General features: G+C 35.7%; 1 protein-coding gene across 1 annotated transcript in view; it reads left to right on the top strand.

Moving 5' to 3' along the window:
• The window catches only part of RABGAP1 (RAB GTPase activating protein 1), a 198266-nt gene that overhangs the window by 1393 nt on the left and 178670 nt on the right, over window positions 1-18203 (top strand). Inside the window, exons 2-5 of the mRNA XM_007936625.1 lie at window positions 11354-11588; window positions 12882-13086; window positions 15412-15586; window positions 16152-16309. Coding sequence (XP_007934816.1) covers window positions 11354-11588; window positions 12882-13086; window positions 15412-15586; window positions 16152-16309 — 773 coding nt within the window. The remainder of the gene's footprint in view (window positions 1-11353; window positions 11589-12881; window positions 13087-15411; window positions 15587-16151; window positions 16310-18203) is intronic.

Here is an 18203-nt window from a genome sequence, read left to right as displayed (position 1 = left end):
AACTATGGGGAGGAAGTGGGAGGGGAACTGTTGCATTGTAAATTTTGGTCAATGACATGAGACAAAGTATATGTGAACTGCTGTATGAAAAGTGAATTAACTCTGTAAATCTTCACCCAAATCAAAATAAAATTAAAAAAAAAAACTAGTGGTTACAGTGTAAACATTTTTCATTCTTTTGGTATTGTTTTCACTTTTCCATCAAATTAGAGGTGCTTGTGTCTTTGGGACTGGCTGTATATAGTGTAAGGTATATGACCTGCCAGTGTAGGTCAGCAGTCCTATTTATGATAATAAGTTTTAGGATTGTTAAAACAGAATTTTAAATACCTAGCTTTTAACCATTCCTGTTTATATTTTCTCAGCTAAATAGACAGCTATTACTTCATTACTTTGTTTTCCCATACTGTTATTTTGTTGCACTTCATGAATATAAATAAAAGCAGATTATTTGTTAAAATTACTTAAAAAGTAATTTTTAAGTATTTTCAATCCTCGTTTATATCTGTTCATTGAACAAGTGTTCATTGAGTTTACTGGTGGTGCAGTGTTTAAGCACTTGGCTACTTACTAACCAAGCAGTTCAAACCCCCCAGCCACTCCATGGAGGAATGTTTGGTAGTCTGCTTCCTGTTTAAAGATTTACAGCCTTGAAAACTCTATGGGGGCAGTTCTACTCTGTCCTGTAGGGTCACTATGAGTTGGAATCTACTCCATGGCAATGAGTTTTTTGGTTTTACTGTGTGCCAGTTGCTATTCTAGTTACTGGGGATACTTAGGTGAACAAAACAGACAAAGCTCCCTACCCTCCTGGAGCTGTTATACTAAGGGAGAAAACAGCACTAGGCAGTAAGAAAATAAATGATATGTCTTATAAATTTAGATGCTTTGAAGAAAAATAAAAACCAATAAATACATAAAGGCACTCTGGTAGTGTTGTAGGTAAGGCATTTGGCTCCTCACTAGTTCAGTGGTTCAAACCCACCAGCCACTCTGCAGAAGGGAGATGGCACAATCTACTTCCATAAAGATTTACCGCCTTGCAATCCCAATGGAAGTTGCTGTTAGTTGGAATCGACTCAGTGGCAGTGAGGTTTTTTTTAGTTTTGGTGAAAAATAAAGCAGGATAAATAGATACAGAGGACAGATACTATTTTAGAGAAGGTCTTTAGGAGATGATTTTTGAGCAGAGACTTGAATGAAGGGAGGAAGAAGCCATGGAGAAATCTGGGGAAAGAACTTTCTAAAGGGAACAACAAATACAAAGGGTGGTGGTTGTGGTGGTGGTGGTTTTTTTTGTTAGGCCAGAGGCTAGAGCAGAGTGAACAGGGTGAAAAGTGATAAGGGATGAGATCCAAAGATGGACAGGTGCTGGATCAGTGTCGGTTCTTGTAGGCTGTAGTAGGAATTTAGACTTCATTATACCTTTGAAGGAAATTTTTATAGTGTTTTAAGTAGGGATATCATCTGATTTTAAATTTGAAAAGCTCACTGGCTTAGAGGAATGACCTGATATAGCATGATGTAGCATATGATATCCTAGGTATATATCTAAAAGACTTGAAAGCAAGAATGCAAACAGATACATGTACACCAGTGTTTATTACAGCACTATTTGGAGTTACCAAAAGGTGGAAACAGATTATATGTCCATCAGCAAATGAATAGGTAAACAAAATGTGGTTCATACATACAGTGGATTATTACTCAGCCACAAAGAAAAACAAAAGTCTGGGTATATGTATAACATAGATGAACATGGTAAACATGCTAAGTGAAATAAGTTAATCACAAAAGGACAGAGATTATATAATCCCACTTACATGAAATATCTGGAATATGTAAGTATATAGAGACGAAAGTTTATTAGTGGCTACCTGTGGTAAGTACTTAGGAGACACTAGGCTTCTGTTAAGAGTGATGGAAAACTTTGGGAACAGATAAAGGTGATGGTTGAGCAACATTATGAGCATAATTAATGTCACTGAACTATACATGTGAAGATTATTGAAATGACACTTTTTTTTCATATATATTTATGACAACAAAAAGTAAAAATAATAATAATTGGCAGATTCAGAAATCAGTTCATCTCACTTAGTAGTCCCTAAATTAATCTTCTGACTCACTTTCTGATACTGCTTGTTTTAGAATCAGGTAACAACAGCTTCCACTCTAAATGCAGATCTTTTTTTTATTCAGCAGGTGAAATTACTGAACACTGAGAATGTTAAGATTTTCCTGCCATTCAGTTTAATTAAGGGGACCAGGGTGGTGGGGGGTGGTAGGTGAGACACAGAAATGAATAGGTCGTCATGATAAAGTTCATCAAATGCTAGAATACAGGTCTCAGCAGAATTGTATGAGAACACAGTTGTTGAAGAAAAGCAAAGCTTGATAGAAGAAGTGGTAGTTGAGCGAAGCCTTGAAGAATGGTTAAGAATTTCCCAAAGAATTGAAACTGTGACAGGGCATTGCAGTGTAGTGTGCTGCATACAATAGAGCTGACTGTGCTTTCTTTTCTTCCAGATGCAAATAACTTGTTTCTTACTTGTTTTCTCTAATTATAAAAATAATGTGTGTTGATATAAAATCAGACAATAATAAGTAATACCCAGTCATAATCTCATCATTCAATAGAAACATTTATAAGTCTTTTGGGTCTCTTCTTTTCAGTTGGTTTTTTAGGAAGAATTCATGAGTTTCTATATATCCCCTTCACCACCACCACCCCCTTCTTTCTTTTTTTTTTTTAGTAATATTAGTAATTCCTAATAGTAACTTTTAGGAATTTTGGTCCTTCATTTGTACAATAATATAAAAAGAAAGATCGATAAGAACAGCTATAGTTTATAAAAATGAGGCACAGGAATTTAGTGATTTATCAAAGATAGAAATTCAGTGATTTATCACAGAGCAAGTGAGCAGATTTGGAATTAGTAGCTATATCATCTAATACCCACATTGGGTTTCTGATTCTTCTTTTATATCTTGGTTTCTGACAAAATTGAGATTTATATACATGTTTCCTTGTGGCTCAGCTTTTACACTGAGCATAATGACTCTGTTGGAGCCATTTTCATTTATACCATCATTACATATGAAATAAGTAGTGGGAAGTGCAGATGATCAGACTTTTTAATTTTCTGATCATCTGGGGATGTCTCAAGCACAAACCGTCACTACCTAAGCATGCTTTCTAGAAGACGTAAAACCTCCCTGATAAAAGGGTCCTATACTACCAAAGTGGCTTTGTATAACTGGCAACTCATGTGGGGCATAGGTCATATTGTTGTAGTGAAAGGAAACAGGCCGTAAAGTTAGAAGTAGAAAATTAAGACCAGGAAATGACTGTGTTTGGAAGATTTTGTCCTTTAGTTACATAAATGCAGTTTTGCGTTTGAGGAAAGAAACTTGAAGCTAATTTTGTATCATATAGGTTACTACTTTATTTGATCAATTTAGAAAGCATAAATATTATTCCAAAAAATGCTTCTTTTACATATGAATAATTGGTATGTTCTTAGATGTCTCTGGGACATGAAAAGTAAAAGAATTAACTTTTTTATTAAATTACTCTTTCTTCTTTCAAAGCTCAGCCCAGTAGGTAGGTCAGAGCTTATTTAGAAATAGCCGGGAGTGGGGTGGAGGAGTACTAATACTTACTAGATGCTACCTAATTGGCAGGTACTTTGCTATGAAAAAGACTTCTGGTGGTGCAGTGCCTAAGACATTTGACTGCTAACCAGAAGGTTAGTGATTCAAACCCGCCAGGCACACGGCAAAAGAAAGATGGGGCAATCTATTTCCATAAAGATTTACTGCTTGGAAACCCAATGATGGTCCCTCTGAGTTGGAAACCATTCGATGGCAATGGGTTTAGTTTTGGTTTGGTGTCATAGAATTAAAAGAGATAATCCCTGTAAAAATCACATGATGTCATACCTGAAATACCTATAATATGTGCATAATAATCAGACTATTGTTATCCACTGAGCCCTCCTAACAACCCTGTGAGATAAGTTACTAACATCTTCATTTTGTAAATAAGACAGTTGTGGCTCCTAGAAGTTAATTTGTCCACACTCGCAGAGTTAGTGTCACAGCCATGTATGGAACCCAGGTCTGTCTTACTGTGGAGCCCAAGTAGGGCTATTAAATACAGTGTGTATACACTACACGTTGTATAACCCCAGGAGGTGATGTTAAATAAATAGCCTATGATATATGAATGATGTCCCCTGCAATCGTGTCACATGCCAGCTCTGAGCCCCAATTTGTTTTTGTTTTTTACTGCCACCCTGCTTTGTAAGCAGTTTCTGTTCTTATGTCTGTGTTTACCAAAACAAAAAACCCACTGCCATCTAGTAGACTGTGACTTATAACAACCCTATAGGACAGAGTAGAACTGCTTCCTAGGGTTTCCAAGGCTGTAAATCTTTATGAAAGCAGACTGTCTCATCTTTATCCCACAGAGTGGCTGGTAGGTTTGAGCTGCCGATCTCTTGGTTAGCAGCTGAATGCTTTAACTACTGTGCCACTAGAACTCCTTTCTGTATTTATCAAATACCAAATCAAACTCACTGACATCCAAGTCAACTCCGACTCATATCAACCCCTTCAGGGTTTCCAAGACTCTAAATCTTTACATAAGCAGACTGTGTCTTTTTTCTCCCATGGAGCAGCTGATGGGTTCAAACCACTAACCTTTTCATTAGCAACCAAATGCCTTAACTAGTTATAAGGTATATCTATATATAAATATACAGTATATATACTATTAAAAAAAAAACACAGAAGCTCTGTATGTGTACTATCACGTAGTATATATACTACATATACACACACATATATATATAATATAAACTTAGGAGCTCCTTATGTGTTATATATGTGTATATGTATATATGTATATATACTCCCTAAATATAGTATAGTATATATACTATATGGGAGCTCTGGTGGTATAGTGCCCAAGGCATTTGACTACTAAGCAGAAGTTTGGAGGTTCAAACCCACCAGCCACTCCTCAGAAGGAAGATTGGGCAATCTACTTCCATAGAGGTACCACCTTGGTAACCCAAGGAGGGGTCGCTATGAGTCGGTCTGACTTGATTGGCAGTGAGTTTGGTTTGGTTTTGAGTTTACTAACTTGTGCTGTAGAGGAATAAAAGTTTCCTATAAACCTTGTTTTCTAGTTAATTGAGGGTTATTTTGACTTTAAATACCTTTTATGAAATTATTCTGAATCTTTGAATCTACTCCCTTTGATTTTTCAGGGTCATCATTCTAGACATTGTCCATGCCTTTCTTATTTTCTCTTCATAACAAGCTTTCTGGGAGTTATGCCACATCAGCAAAGGGAGATCCCAAAAGCTTTATTCCAGCCACGTCATTAGGTTCAACTCTACTTTGAGGAGGCAGCTCTTCCCTAGTGGTATTTTGAGTGCCTTCCAACCTGAGGGGCTCATATTCTGGCACTGTATCAGACGAAGTTTCAGGGCTGTTCATAAAGTTTTCCTGTATTATATTAGACAATGTTTCTCTGTCTAATATAATACAGGAAAACTTTATAATACAGACCATATCAGACCAGTAAACCTAGTCTTCTTTATTATTTTGAGTTTTGTTCCACATTGCTCTCCCACTCTATCCAGGATCTCCTACACTGATGCCTTTCTGAGTGGTTGATAATGGTAGCTGAGCACCATCTAGTTCTTCTGGTCTTGTGGTCATATAGGCTGAGGATCACATGGTCAACTAGTCCTTTGGACTAATTGTTTCCATGCATATTTGGTTTTCTTCGTTCTTTTTTGCTCTGGACAAGGAGAGAGACCCATCGTTGCACCTAGATGGCCACTTGGAAGCTTTTAAGATTCCAGTCGTTACTCACCAAAGTAGGATGTAGAATGATGTTTTTGTGTAGTATATTATGCCATTTGAGCTTGATGTCCCCTGGGACCATGGTCCTGAGCCCACAGATCCAACAACTCCCTCCATCAGGGTGGCTGGCTGTGCCTAAAAAGTTAACATAACTTTGCCCTCTGTTCTAGTTATATGGATATTCTTATAGCACATACAAATATGTATGTAGAAATATCATCTGCCAACTTGCCATGGATATATAGTCCCTTTTGCCTAATACATATACTTAATAATTCAGCCTTTCTACCTATGTAGGTAAAAATTGGGTTTCTTATTTTTGTAACATTGAGTTGTGAGAGTTCTTTTTATATTCTGAATACAAACCCTTTCTCAGATACGTGATTTGCAAATATATTCACCAGTTTTCCACCTTGTTTTAAGTGTCATTTGAAGAGCAGAAGTTTTTTTTAATTTTGATAAAGTCCATTTTACCAGTTTATTGTTTTATTTTACTGTGTTTGGGTGAAAGTTTACAGAACAAATTCATTTTCCATATATCAGTTCATATACATTTTGTTTCATAACATTGATTGTAATCCCCATAATGTAACAGCTCTCTTCTGACAGCCTCCCTGTGGTTACCTTTTCCCTGTGTCCTTCTTCCCTATGCATTCTTGACCCCTGAGCTCTGTCCCTGTGTAAAAATACTGCCCTTTTGATCTCCCATGATTGATTGTTCTAAGGAGTACACCTACCTGGTATAATGTTCACCTTTTATGCCCATCTGTTGTTTGGCTGGAAGCCATGGAAATGAGTTCAGTTCTAAAGCCCGAAGGATGACTAGTCTCTGGAGTTACACCAGTATCTATCAGACCAGTAAGCCTAGTCTTTTTTACCAGTTTTTTATGATTTGTATTTTTTGTATTGCAAAGATTTTCTCCTGTGTTTCTTAAGTTTTGTAGCTTTATGATTTACATAGGTCTTTGATCCATTTTGAGTTAATTTTGGAATATAGTGTGAAGTGTTGGTCAGATTCATGTTCTTGCCTATGGATGTTCAATTAATTGTTCTAGCACCATTTGTTTAATTGCCTTTGTCCAATGAAATACCTTTGTAACTTTATTAAAAATCGTGTAGATATCTGTTCTGTTGCATTGATGTATATGTCTACTCTTTAGCTAATGCCATGTTACCTTGATTACTGGACTTGAAATTACATTTATTTTAGAGATGATTGTGGTATCTATCAGGAAAGCTGTTGCCAGCAAGGAACTGAAAGCCCTACTAAATAGTAGCCTATTTTTCTCATATAATAAGTCTGGAAGTAAGCAATTGCTGGTTTGTTTAAGCTGTTTGCTTATACCAAAGGAAAAACTGTGACCCTTGACTAAAATCTAACCCACCACCTTAAGGTTATAAATAAAGTTTCATAGTAACATAGCCACATTCATTCATTTATGTGTCATCTCTTATTGTTTTCATGCTGTAAAGACAGAGTTGAATAGTTGCAACAGAAACCTTATGGCTTACAAAGCCTAAAATATTTACTATCTGATCCTTTACAGAAACGTTCCCCAATTCCTGATCTGTACTATTAAAAACCTAATTCCTTTTTGGTATCCATTCTGTCATTATTAGTTCATTGACTTTTCATTTTGATATTTGTTGCATGGACATAAGACCTCCACTGTGGTTTCATGTGTCCTATTCTTTACAAAGCGAAAAGAAGAGGGGGTTAGAAAAGAGCTGGCACCAGCCATGTTTTTTCTTTTATCAGGACAAACAACTGTCTTCCACAAGCCTGCCCAGAAGACTTCTTTTAACATCTCTATGGTTAAAATTATGTTACACGGTTAAAACTTAGCTATTAGAGAGGCTTGGAAAGCTAAATACTTTCCCAGCCTCTCATGGATATAAGCTAACACTATAAGTAAAGACCATTGTCGGCATGTCCTTTTTTATTGCGATGATCCATGTGTGTTACAAAATAAATTAACTGTGTGTCAACCCAGTGGTTCTCAAACCTTATTGCATGTAAAAATCTCATGGGATGCTTGTTTAAAATGTAGATTTGTGGGACTCGTGTACAGTGATTCTTCCAGGTGGGGCCTATAGGATGTACATTTTCAAAAAGTGCCAGAAATCATTTTGATGCTTATGTGGACCCTCTGAGAGATACTGTGTTCACACGTTATTCAGAGTATAAAGAACCACCATTGATCTAAGATTGGTTCTCAGAGTGTGGTCCCCAGATTAGCAACATCGCCATTCCCTGGGAACTTCTTAGAAATACGTATTTGCTGAATTGAAACTCTGGGGATTGGGCCCAGCAGTCTCTGCTTTAGTGAGCTATCCAGGTGATTTTCATGGATGCCAAAATTTGAGAACCTTGACAGGCATTCCTGAATGTGTTTCCCTGCTTGGATTAGTCAAGAGTGATTGATTATCTTTAAAAACAAACAGAAAACAAAAGTTTATGGTTTAAATAATATGTATTACTTAATGTAGGAACTCTGGTGGCGTAGTGCTTAAGGCATTTGACCGCTGACCAGAAGGCTGGCCGTTCAAACCCACCAGCCACTCTTCAGAAGGAAGATTGGGCGATACTTCACTATTGGAAGGTGATACTGCCTCAGAAACCCAAGGAGGGGTCGCTATGAGTCGGGACCGACTCAGCGGCACATAACAACAACAACAGTGTCACCAGTAGTAATTTTGGAATTGGATTGAAAATTCACAGATGAACTAATACAGTTGCTGCATACCATGTCTGACCTAATTATCCAAAGCATTTGTTAGGTTACTATTTGTAAACAGTTTTTAAGAGTCAATATTATTATATATGTGCATTGCTTTTTCCTAAGGAGGAGTTAAGGAAATAGAAGACAATTCTTATCATTATAGAATTAATAAACTAGGGAAGAATGCAAGATAATCATTCATAAATAGCAAAAGACAAACATATAAACATATTTCCTTTCAGGCTTATGCATATTTCCATGATTGGTGAATAAATACATTACAGTGTAGGCAGCCTATCCAAAGAAAACTTGGGTTTACTCATCCTATATACTGAAGAACAAAACAGCACTTGAAAACATGTGAAGTACATTTCTCTTCAGTTCATACTTCTCATGATAACCTTTCCACTTGTAACTATTAATTGCTCAAACAGAGTCTTAATATCCTTTCTTCATCTGTTTTTAGGAAGCTATATCAATACTGTACATGACATTTCCCTTTCCTCTGAGAAAACAGTAACTATAGGATCAATTGTGTATAATTTGTCAATTCCAGATGATGGAGTATTTCTTCTGCAGTTTTGAAAGAATAGGAAGATAAGTGGAACTAAACATAAATTTATTTTTTTTAAGTGCTGTACAAACATTTTAAAGCCAAACTTTTGGTAAAAAGAAAAGTGATTGCACTTCTGTATGTGTAGTTAGGCATAACAAAGAGTTAAAATTACATAACCCACATGTAGTTCTGTTACCGATAACACCAAACATAAAATGAAATTCACAGAAACGGAACTTGTCATTGAAACTGTCAGTGAAACCAAGAGGCTAAGTATCTGTCTGACTTTCATTTCCAAAGTGAGAATAGTGTTAAGTATATTAGAAATTCCTTGGGAAAATGTCAGCAAAAAATTGTGACTGTTTCCGAGTCATAATTTATAGCCAAAGGCCCTTAAAATTTATACTTGTAGAAGATCAAAACAATAAAAAAATGTTTCATCTAGGTCCCTTGGTTGCCTAAAGGTACTCCTGTATTAGAATTTTGCTTCCTAACTTTTGTGTTAATTTTATTGGATAGACCTCATTCCTTTTAAGAACCTCATAGTCACACTCATTTTATCTTTTTGCCAGGCTTTGGTTTTCAGAAAGCCTTCTAAGTCAGCTGCTTTTTTCCTCATGACTTCCTTTTCCTAAATTCTTTTATTTATGTAACATTTGTATTTTGTAACATTTCTTCAGTAAGCACTTATTGACAGAATTGAGCTTTGTCACTTTTAATGTTCTGTAGCATTGGGCAGTCTTCATTTGATTTTGTACTTGATTAATTCTTGAGCAACTAATAATAAGCAATCATGACGCCAGAAAAATTATTGACATGATTGAAATAGGGTGCTTTTTTCCTCTGGACTATTTTATACAGTCTCCCCAGCTTTAGTCAGATGTTTTAGAACTTTAAAAACCTGTTCGTAAGGAGAATGTAAGAGACATGCTATAACAAGTATGGTGAAATATATGTGGGAAATTTATTATCCTATAAATATTTTTCTGTTGATAACTTTCAGAAGCAAACACATTTTTTTTTTCCCTTTTTTTTTTTAGGGTATGAAAAGCTATTAAAGGTATTCCTTTTCAAAGCATTATTCTTCACCAGACAAATTGCAAATGCTCTTTTTTCTTTTAACTTTTTATTTTGATTTAGGTGAAGTTAACAAAGCAAATTGGTTTTTCATTCAACAATACATACACATTTTGATTTGTAACATTGATTGTAATTAATACAGTATAACAACACACCTCCCACTTCCTCCCTGTGCTTACCATTTCCATTCATCCTCCTTTTCTGTCCCTTTCTGCCTTCTGAACTTTATCCCTGGACAGATGCTGCCGTTTCGATCTTGCGTGGTTGGTTGTTCTAAGGAGTCCATACCTCCCTAGTGTTACTGTTCACCTTATAGGCCTGTTTGACTGAAAGTTGAGTTACAAGAGTGAATTTTGTTCTAGGCTTAAAGGGTGACTAAGGGCCATAGTTTCAAGGGTTTCACTAGTCTCTAATGATTTTTACTTTTATTCCATGTTTTTCTCCCACTCTGTGCAGAACCTCCTATTGTGAGCCCTTTCAGATCCTTGGTAGCCAGGTAGCACCTAGTTCTTCTGCTCTCAGGGATGTGGAGGCTGAGGATTACGTGGTCCCTTAGTTCTTTGGACTGATTATTTCCCTGCGTCTTTAATTTTCTTTACTCTTCTTTGCTCTGGAGGGGAGAGACCAGTAGTTACCCTTAGATGGCTGCTCACAAGCTTTTAAGTTGCTACTCACTAAAATAGGATATGGACATTGTCTTTGTGGACTGTGTTATGTGAGTTGACCTTGATGTCCCCCACGAGTATGGTCCTGAGCCCCTAGGCCCAGAGATTCATTCCCTCAGGGTGTTTTGTTATGGCTAAGAAATTTTCATGATTTTGCCCCCTGTATAATTGCAGATATTTTGTAAGTTTACAGCACTATAGAAGAATTATAAATAACTCTGCTAGGCTATCACATTATTAGTCTGAAATTCACTGTTTTTTCATGAAAAAATTTAGGCATTAAAGCAGCAGCTGCTCTTACTTGTTGCAACTTTTTTAAAAAATATATTCAGAAGGTAATCTTTATATTAAAAAAATGCTAATATTTTCTCTAGAATGTGAACCTGATTATTCAGTACTAGCTTCTCTTTCTTACTTTGCTGACTGCATGTATTTGTTATACTTAGATTGTAGGGAATGGAAGTGAGCAGCAGCTGCAAAAAGAGCTAGCAGATGTGTTGATGGATCCTCCAATGGATGACCAGCCAGGGGACAAGGAACCTGTGGAAAGATCACACCTGGATGGTGAAGGAGATGCACCTCTTGCTAATCAACTCTCGGCTTCATCCACCATTAACCCTGTGCCATTAGTGGGGCTCCAAAAGCCAGAGATGAGTCTGCCAGTGAAACCTGGACAAGGAGGTTAGGATTGCTGCATTGCTTACGTAACTGAAGGTTATTTTCCTTAATATTTAAGTGTCCACCTTGTACTAGGTTTGATTTAGAGCAAACAAAAGGCATTATCTCTGTTCTCTAGAATCTCTAGATGCCCCCCAGACCTAAGGGGATATGAAAGGAGTAAATACATGTACCATTTTGGTTTCCTTTTATATGTATTTTAGTTATCTATAAAAAGAAGCTAGTTAAATGACTAAAAGAATCTTTTTTCACATTGCTTAAAGATTTTTTCAGGGAAAAGGAATTCAAGGAGGATGTTGGAAAAATGAAGGGATAGAGCTTGATGAATAGATATTTGCTCTAGACATGGGAGCTCTGGTGGCATAGTGCCTAAGGCATTTGATTGCTAACCCAAAGGCTTGCAGTTCAAACCCACCAGCCACTCCTCGGAAGGAAGATTGGGCAATCTACTTCTGTAGTGATACTGCCTTGGAAACCCAAGGAGGGGTTACTGTGAGTCGGATCTGACTCGATGGCAGTGAGTTTCTTTTTTCCCCTAGGCATCTGTACCTATATAGGAGAAGAAAGGGGGAGACCAGAATAAGAATGGAGAGGCCTAGCAAGGAGGACAATTATACAGCCTCAGTGGGAAAAATAGGGTGTTAAACTGTTGATGTTTATTGGGAAAGTAAAAGCAAAGGGATAATAACATAACAAAGAGGTTAAAATAAGAAATAAGAGAAATAATGATAGTAGTACAAATGAGAAGGAAGACAGAATCCTGCAGTTGTAAAATACTGAATTTACATTTGACCTAAATATAAGTTACAAAGTCAAAACAGATGAGAAAGAAGCAGAAAGGTAAATCACATCTGAATCTCAGGTCAGCTTTAAGGTTTGTGAGGTATGTACCTGGAAATTTTGGTATTGATAACAAAGTTCAGGTGTGAGATTTGAGTCCCTGGGTGGTGCAGATGGTTAGCATGCTTGGCTGCAAACTGGAAGGTTGTAGGTTTGCCTCTACACAGAGGTGCCTGAAAAGGATGGCCTGGTGATCTATTTCCAAAAAATAAGCTGTTGAAAACGCTGTGGAACACAGTTCTACTCTTGACACACATCAGGTCACCAGAAGTGGGAATTGTCTCTTGGAAGCTGGTTAATGTGAGATTTCTGGCTTTCATGGGCATTTTTCCTGAGGGTATGGCGTATTATTTCATTACTTAGTTTTACAAACTAAATGTTACTTTTAGAGTTTTACTTGCTATTCATATCAACAAAATATCAAAGTAAAAATAATGATCATCTTATTTCTTTCAGATTCTGTAGTGTCAAGTCCTTTCACACCAATGGCTGATGAGGACAGTGTAGTATTCAGTAAACTAACTTATTTAGGTTGTGCCTCAGTAAATGCCCCCAGGAGTGAAGTGGAAGCTTTAAGGATGATGTCCATTTTAAGAAGCCAGTGTCAGATTTCATTAGATGTAACCCTCTCAGTGCCCAATGTATCTGAAGGAACTGTAAGGTAAGGCTGACTTTTTGAAATGTTTATAACATTACATTAGACCTCTGACGTACTTACTGTTTTAGAAAAAAAGCATTAGTGAACAAAATACATTATAATTTCGTTCATGTAACATTTAATTGATCAAATAGTTCTGTCTTTAAAGGATTGTGACCCTCATAAAAATTGGCCATTCGTTTGTAACAGTTTCTTATAAATAATTCCCCCAGCCCTAATCTTGCATAGTATATTGAGCATTTAAATGTTTTGGGGGTAATTGAAATACGTTGACCTGAGAGTCTGCTTAACAAGTTAATTTAGAATTTCTGTGTACCTAACATGACACAGCTCAATAAGGAGTTTCCTATTAATTTTGGAAGGTACAGAAATGTATTGGTAAATGTTAACTATTTCAGTCCATTTTTAATTTTTAAGATAGGGGAAATGAGGCCCAGAGAAGTCTTTAGAACTGAAATTGTTTATTCTAACTAGAAAAAATCATAGCAATTAAAAAGAGCCAATCAAATGTCTGTATCAACTAGCTAAATATAAAATGGCTAAATAATTAGGTGAACACAGCTAAAACAAAATAACTTTTTTCCCATTACTAAAGAAAATATGCTTATTTAAAAAAAAATGAGCATAAGCTAAAAATTAGGAAATACTCTTAAATTTAAGAGTATTATTGTTTTAGAAAGAAGCATTAGTGCAATTTCTGATTTTTATTTAATGTGGAAAATACTAAGAATAATAGCTAATGTTAATAAATTCTTTTATACTTTGTGTGTTAGGCAGTGGCACAAATGCTTTACTTACAATTTTCTTATAAATAGGTGTCTTTGAGCCAAATCTTTGTATACTTTTTATTTCCTTAGAATAAATTCTAAGAACTAGATTTATTGGCCTATTTTTATTGCTTTGATACATTTCCAAATAGCCATCTAGAAATACTGATTCAGTTTATACTTTTATCAGCAGCATATAAGACTATTTTCAGTATACTCGAAAGCATTTTCAATTTTCATGTTAGTAGGGTTGTAGCTGTGTGTGAATAACAAACCATTGCTGTCAAGTCAATTCAGACTTATAATGATCCTAAATTGCACTTACATAATTAATATTCCAATCATCTTCATATATAATTCTGTTTGAGTATTTAAAGAACTGTTTCACAAAGGCTCATAAATCCTAATTTAAATTGTTTATTAATGTGAAACTTTTAATAAAACATAGTAGTACTAATTTCTATGTGCTTCTTAGTTAGTACTTACTCCCCTAACCAAAGTTATATTTTGTTCTAGTAGTATTTTAATTGTCTACAAGTAGTACCTAGGTGATGCAAATGGTTTGCACTCAACTGCTAACCAAAAAGTTGGCTATTCAGATCCGTTCAGTAGTACCACAAAATACAAAGTCTTGGCAATCTGTTTCTGTTAAGATTACAGCCAACAGAACCCATGGAGCAGTTCTACTCAGTAACACATGGGGTCACCGTGAGTTAGAATTGACTTAGTGGCAACTAATGACAACAACAATAAATGAAGTGAGGGAACTGATTAGTATTGCCCTAGGTTTCCAGAGTTGTCATCAACCTACCTTTGAGCCTGGGTTAGATGCCTTTCCTAGGTGCTTCTATTATGTTCAGGGCCCCCTGTCTTTTCCCCATTAATGGCTCTGCCCATGCTATATTGAAATTGCATAGTTTCTTTTCAAGTTTTTGTCCTCATTGACCAGAAGAAAGAGTGACATGTTTGTAGTATCACATAAGTATTTGTTGAATGAAGAGATTTTCAAACGAATGAAATCCTTTTGCTTTTGAATACATGTCATTCTTTTAATATCTTTTTAAATCTTTTCTTTTGAGGAGTTAACATTGTATACAACCCTTCTTACCTTTATTTGCCTTGAATCAGAAAACCTTTTTCACTCGTAAGAGCATCAGTTTGTTTTTGTGACTTCTAAAACAGATTAGGTCATTCTTTTCAAAGATAAGAAGAAGTACAGCTTTAACTACCTATTTTTATAGTCTGTCCATCAGTCTATTATTTAGTTACAGAGTATATAAGAATTATATGTACTTACTGTTTTGTTTTTACCTTTCTGTTTGCGTCTCCAGAGTGTAGGATTATATAGGATTATACAGCTTTTAGTACCTTGGACTTAAATAACTGATAACTTCAGAATCCATATATGACTTATTTATTGAGATTTGAGATTAATATGATTAACATTGAAAATGGCTTACATGATTTTCTTGCTAGAAAGATGAATTTTGAATCTAAATATGGATGGAGTGCATATTGTCCATATTTCCTCTGATCTCTTTATATCTTCTTTTCTAAACAGACTCTTAGATCCTCAGACAAACACTGAAATAGCAAACTACCCTATCTACAAAATTCTCTTTTGTGTGAGAGGACATGATGGAACTCCTGAGAGTGACTGTTTTGCTTTCACTGAAAGTCATTACAATGCAGAGCTCTTCAGAATACACGTCTTCCGTTGCGAAATACAAGAAGCTGTAAGTTCTTAATATGAAAGTACCTGCAAGTGAAACTTCTTCAGTGCGCTCACTAGGTTGAAATTATTTATTATGGCTACTCATAGCCAGATGAAATTCTCCGCTAGTGCTTTAGTGGTTGAAGCCTGATGGGCCTTGATCTAAATAAAGTAGAAATCTGGTTAATCTTAACCTTGTTGTTGCTAAGAGTGTCAGAGAGGACCAGTTGGCTTCCTGACTGGGTAAGCTAGACATCCTGGTTCCAACACCTATGCAGTTAGAGCTTGTTTTGCTGGTGTTATCATTATAAGTATGTTCACACAGTTTCTGACAATTTAAGACCATTTCTTCAGTTGGATATCAAATGTTTTCGTTTTATCTCCTCTGGCCATTTTTAGTGTAGCTTATTTTACAAGCCTATAATTACTGTTTTTGTCTAACTTGTATTAGATAATTTACTAAAAGAAGTAAGTGAAAGAAATCTTAATCACCCCCATTCTCCACCCTCACAGACCCTACAAGGTAGGTAACCTTCCAGCCTGAAAATGGCCCATTTCCTAACATGTCTGATTGTATGTGACTTTAGGTAAGCCGGATACTTTACAGTTTTGCCACTGCCTTCCGCCGTTCTGCCAAGCAGACCCCACTTTCAGCCACTGCTGCCCCCCAGACTCCTGACAGTGACATCTTTACCTTCTCTGTGTCTTTAGAAATAAAAGAAGATGATGGTAAAGGTTATTTTAGGTAGGGCATCTTATTTTATTCATTTTATTTGAGTTTGTATTAACATGATACACTCTGTGGTTCGAGGGAAACTCTAGGTCAGATTATATAACTTTTATACTATATTGCTTTTATGGATAGAGTTTTTTAATGTAAATGATAAAGGGAAAAGCTTTTTAATGTAAGTGATAAAGGAAAAGAGTTTTTTAATGTGTTAAAGGAAAAGAAATAGGCGAATTTGCAGAGGCAAGGTTTGAACAGTATTAAAGTAGTAAAACATGTTTTCCTGTGGGGAATTCTATTATGTTACTGTGTTCTTTTAGTGAGACTCAAAGTAGCTGGTTGATTGTTGATATGAAATATGGCAGATGCTAAGTCAGCTGTATTTGAAGTTGGATTTGTTTTCTTGTTTTCATTCTCTAAAGAGCTTTTGCTTACGGCTGTTGAAGTCACCATATTGGAAGAGGACAAATAAGTCTGCACCTGAAGTCTAACTTTTCATACAGAGTTGGAAATAACTAGTTTTGGTTTTTCAGTAAAGTTTTTAAGTAAAATTTCTTTGGGTGGGAAGAACCGTGTAACTGAAATCAAAACTTCAGTTCAATTATTGCTACTGCTAGCTGTGTGACCTTTCCCAAGTTTTTTCATAGCTGGTAGTAATTCCTTATTTATTAAATGAGACGGCTAGACTCTAGAATCCTTCCTGACATTAGAATTTTATGATTGTATGATGCCTTTTTATTTTTTTTGTCTCCGTAGCCCATATAACAAAAAGAGTGCTTCTTGGGATCCTAATTGATAGTTGGATCTAGAAATCTTTTTCTCTAAGACTGCCTCATAAAATGGGTGAAATAAAACTATAGCAAAATATGAATAATTTATACTATTTTGCTTTTAAATTGAAAAGCACCATGACTGGTTCATTTGCTAGGAAAAGTGGTAGCTCTTGATGTCTCTTCAGAGACTTTGGAATTGTTATGCCATCTGCTGGCCAATTTTATGTACATTGTGGCTTCTGCTTTGATTTGAGCACTGAAGTATGAGACATTGTGCTATTCTCCTTTCTCTGTAGGTACATGTCTATTCTAACAGCAACGCTATGAGTTTCTTCTTATACTTTGTATATTCCTACTCTGGAAAATGTAGGCTATATACTCTGTAATCTCTTTAATATTTTATTTAATTTTTTTTACAAAATGAAACTTTTTTTTAAAACTGCCCCCTCCAACTGAAGTTATGTACATCCTCTCTGTAAATTACAATGATGTAATTAGAAGGAGTTCTGAGATGTGAGAGGCAATGCACTAGGGTTCCTTCTTGTGAGAACAGGCATCTTCAGTGTGTAAATGATCATAAGCATCCCTGTTTATTTACACTTATATCAAGGAAACACTGTTACCGAAAAATCTATGGATGGTTAGATGGGCTTTTCACATTTGTTAGGGTTTTGTTTTTGTTCATAATGTGATTTTACTAAATTTGTAATTTTATAATAAACAGTTGAATTTAAAATAGTTTTGTGTTGCTGTGCTGATAAGGTCATTGTCAAGTATGTCTGTCTGTCAGATTTGAACTGTCAAGCACAGTTCCTTTTACTGAGTAATTCTATAATATGTCTGGGAATATTCATTAAGTATTTCACAGAAATAATCCTTGAGGCATCTAAAGAATTAACATGAATTGTCATCTTAACACTATGTAATAATGAACTTGAAAAGTGGAAATAAATAGTGAACAGAATAGAATGGTTAATATGTGGATGATTCATCCCTATGATTTACCACCTATCCAAGAGATACATGTATATGTCATTAACCAAGTACAAGATAAGTTGTGGTTATATCATAACATCAAAATACAGACAGTGTCTTTTGGGAGGAAATAATGTTCTTTTCATTCCAGAGAAAGTACAGTT

Source organism: Orycteropus afer, unplaced genomic scaffold, assembly GCF_000298275.1.
Source record: "Orycteropus afer afer isolate SDZICR_OR568_19922 unplaced genomic scaffold, OryAfe1.0 scaffold00037, whole genome shotgun sequence".
NCBI lineage: Eukaryota > Metazoa > Chordata > Mammalia > Tubulidentata > Orycteropodidae > Orycteropus > Orycteropus afer.
The sequence above is the reverse complement of the archived record's forward strand: the minus strand, read 5'-3'. Positions and strand labels throughout refer to the sequence as shown.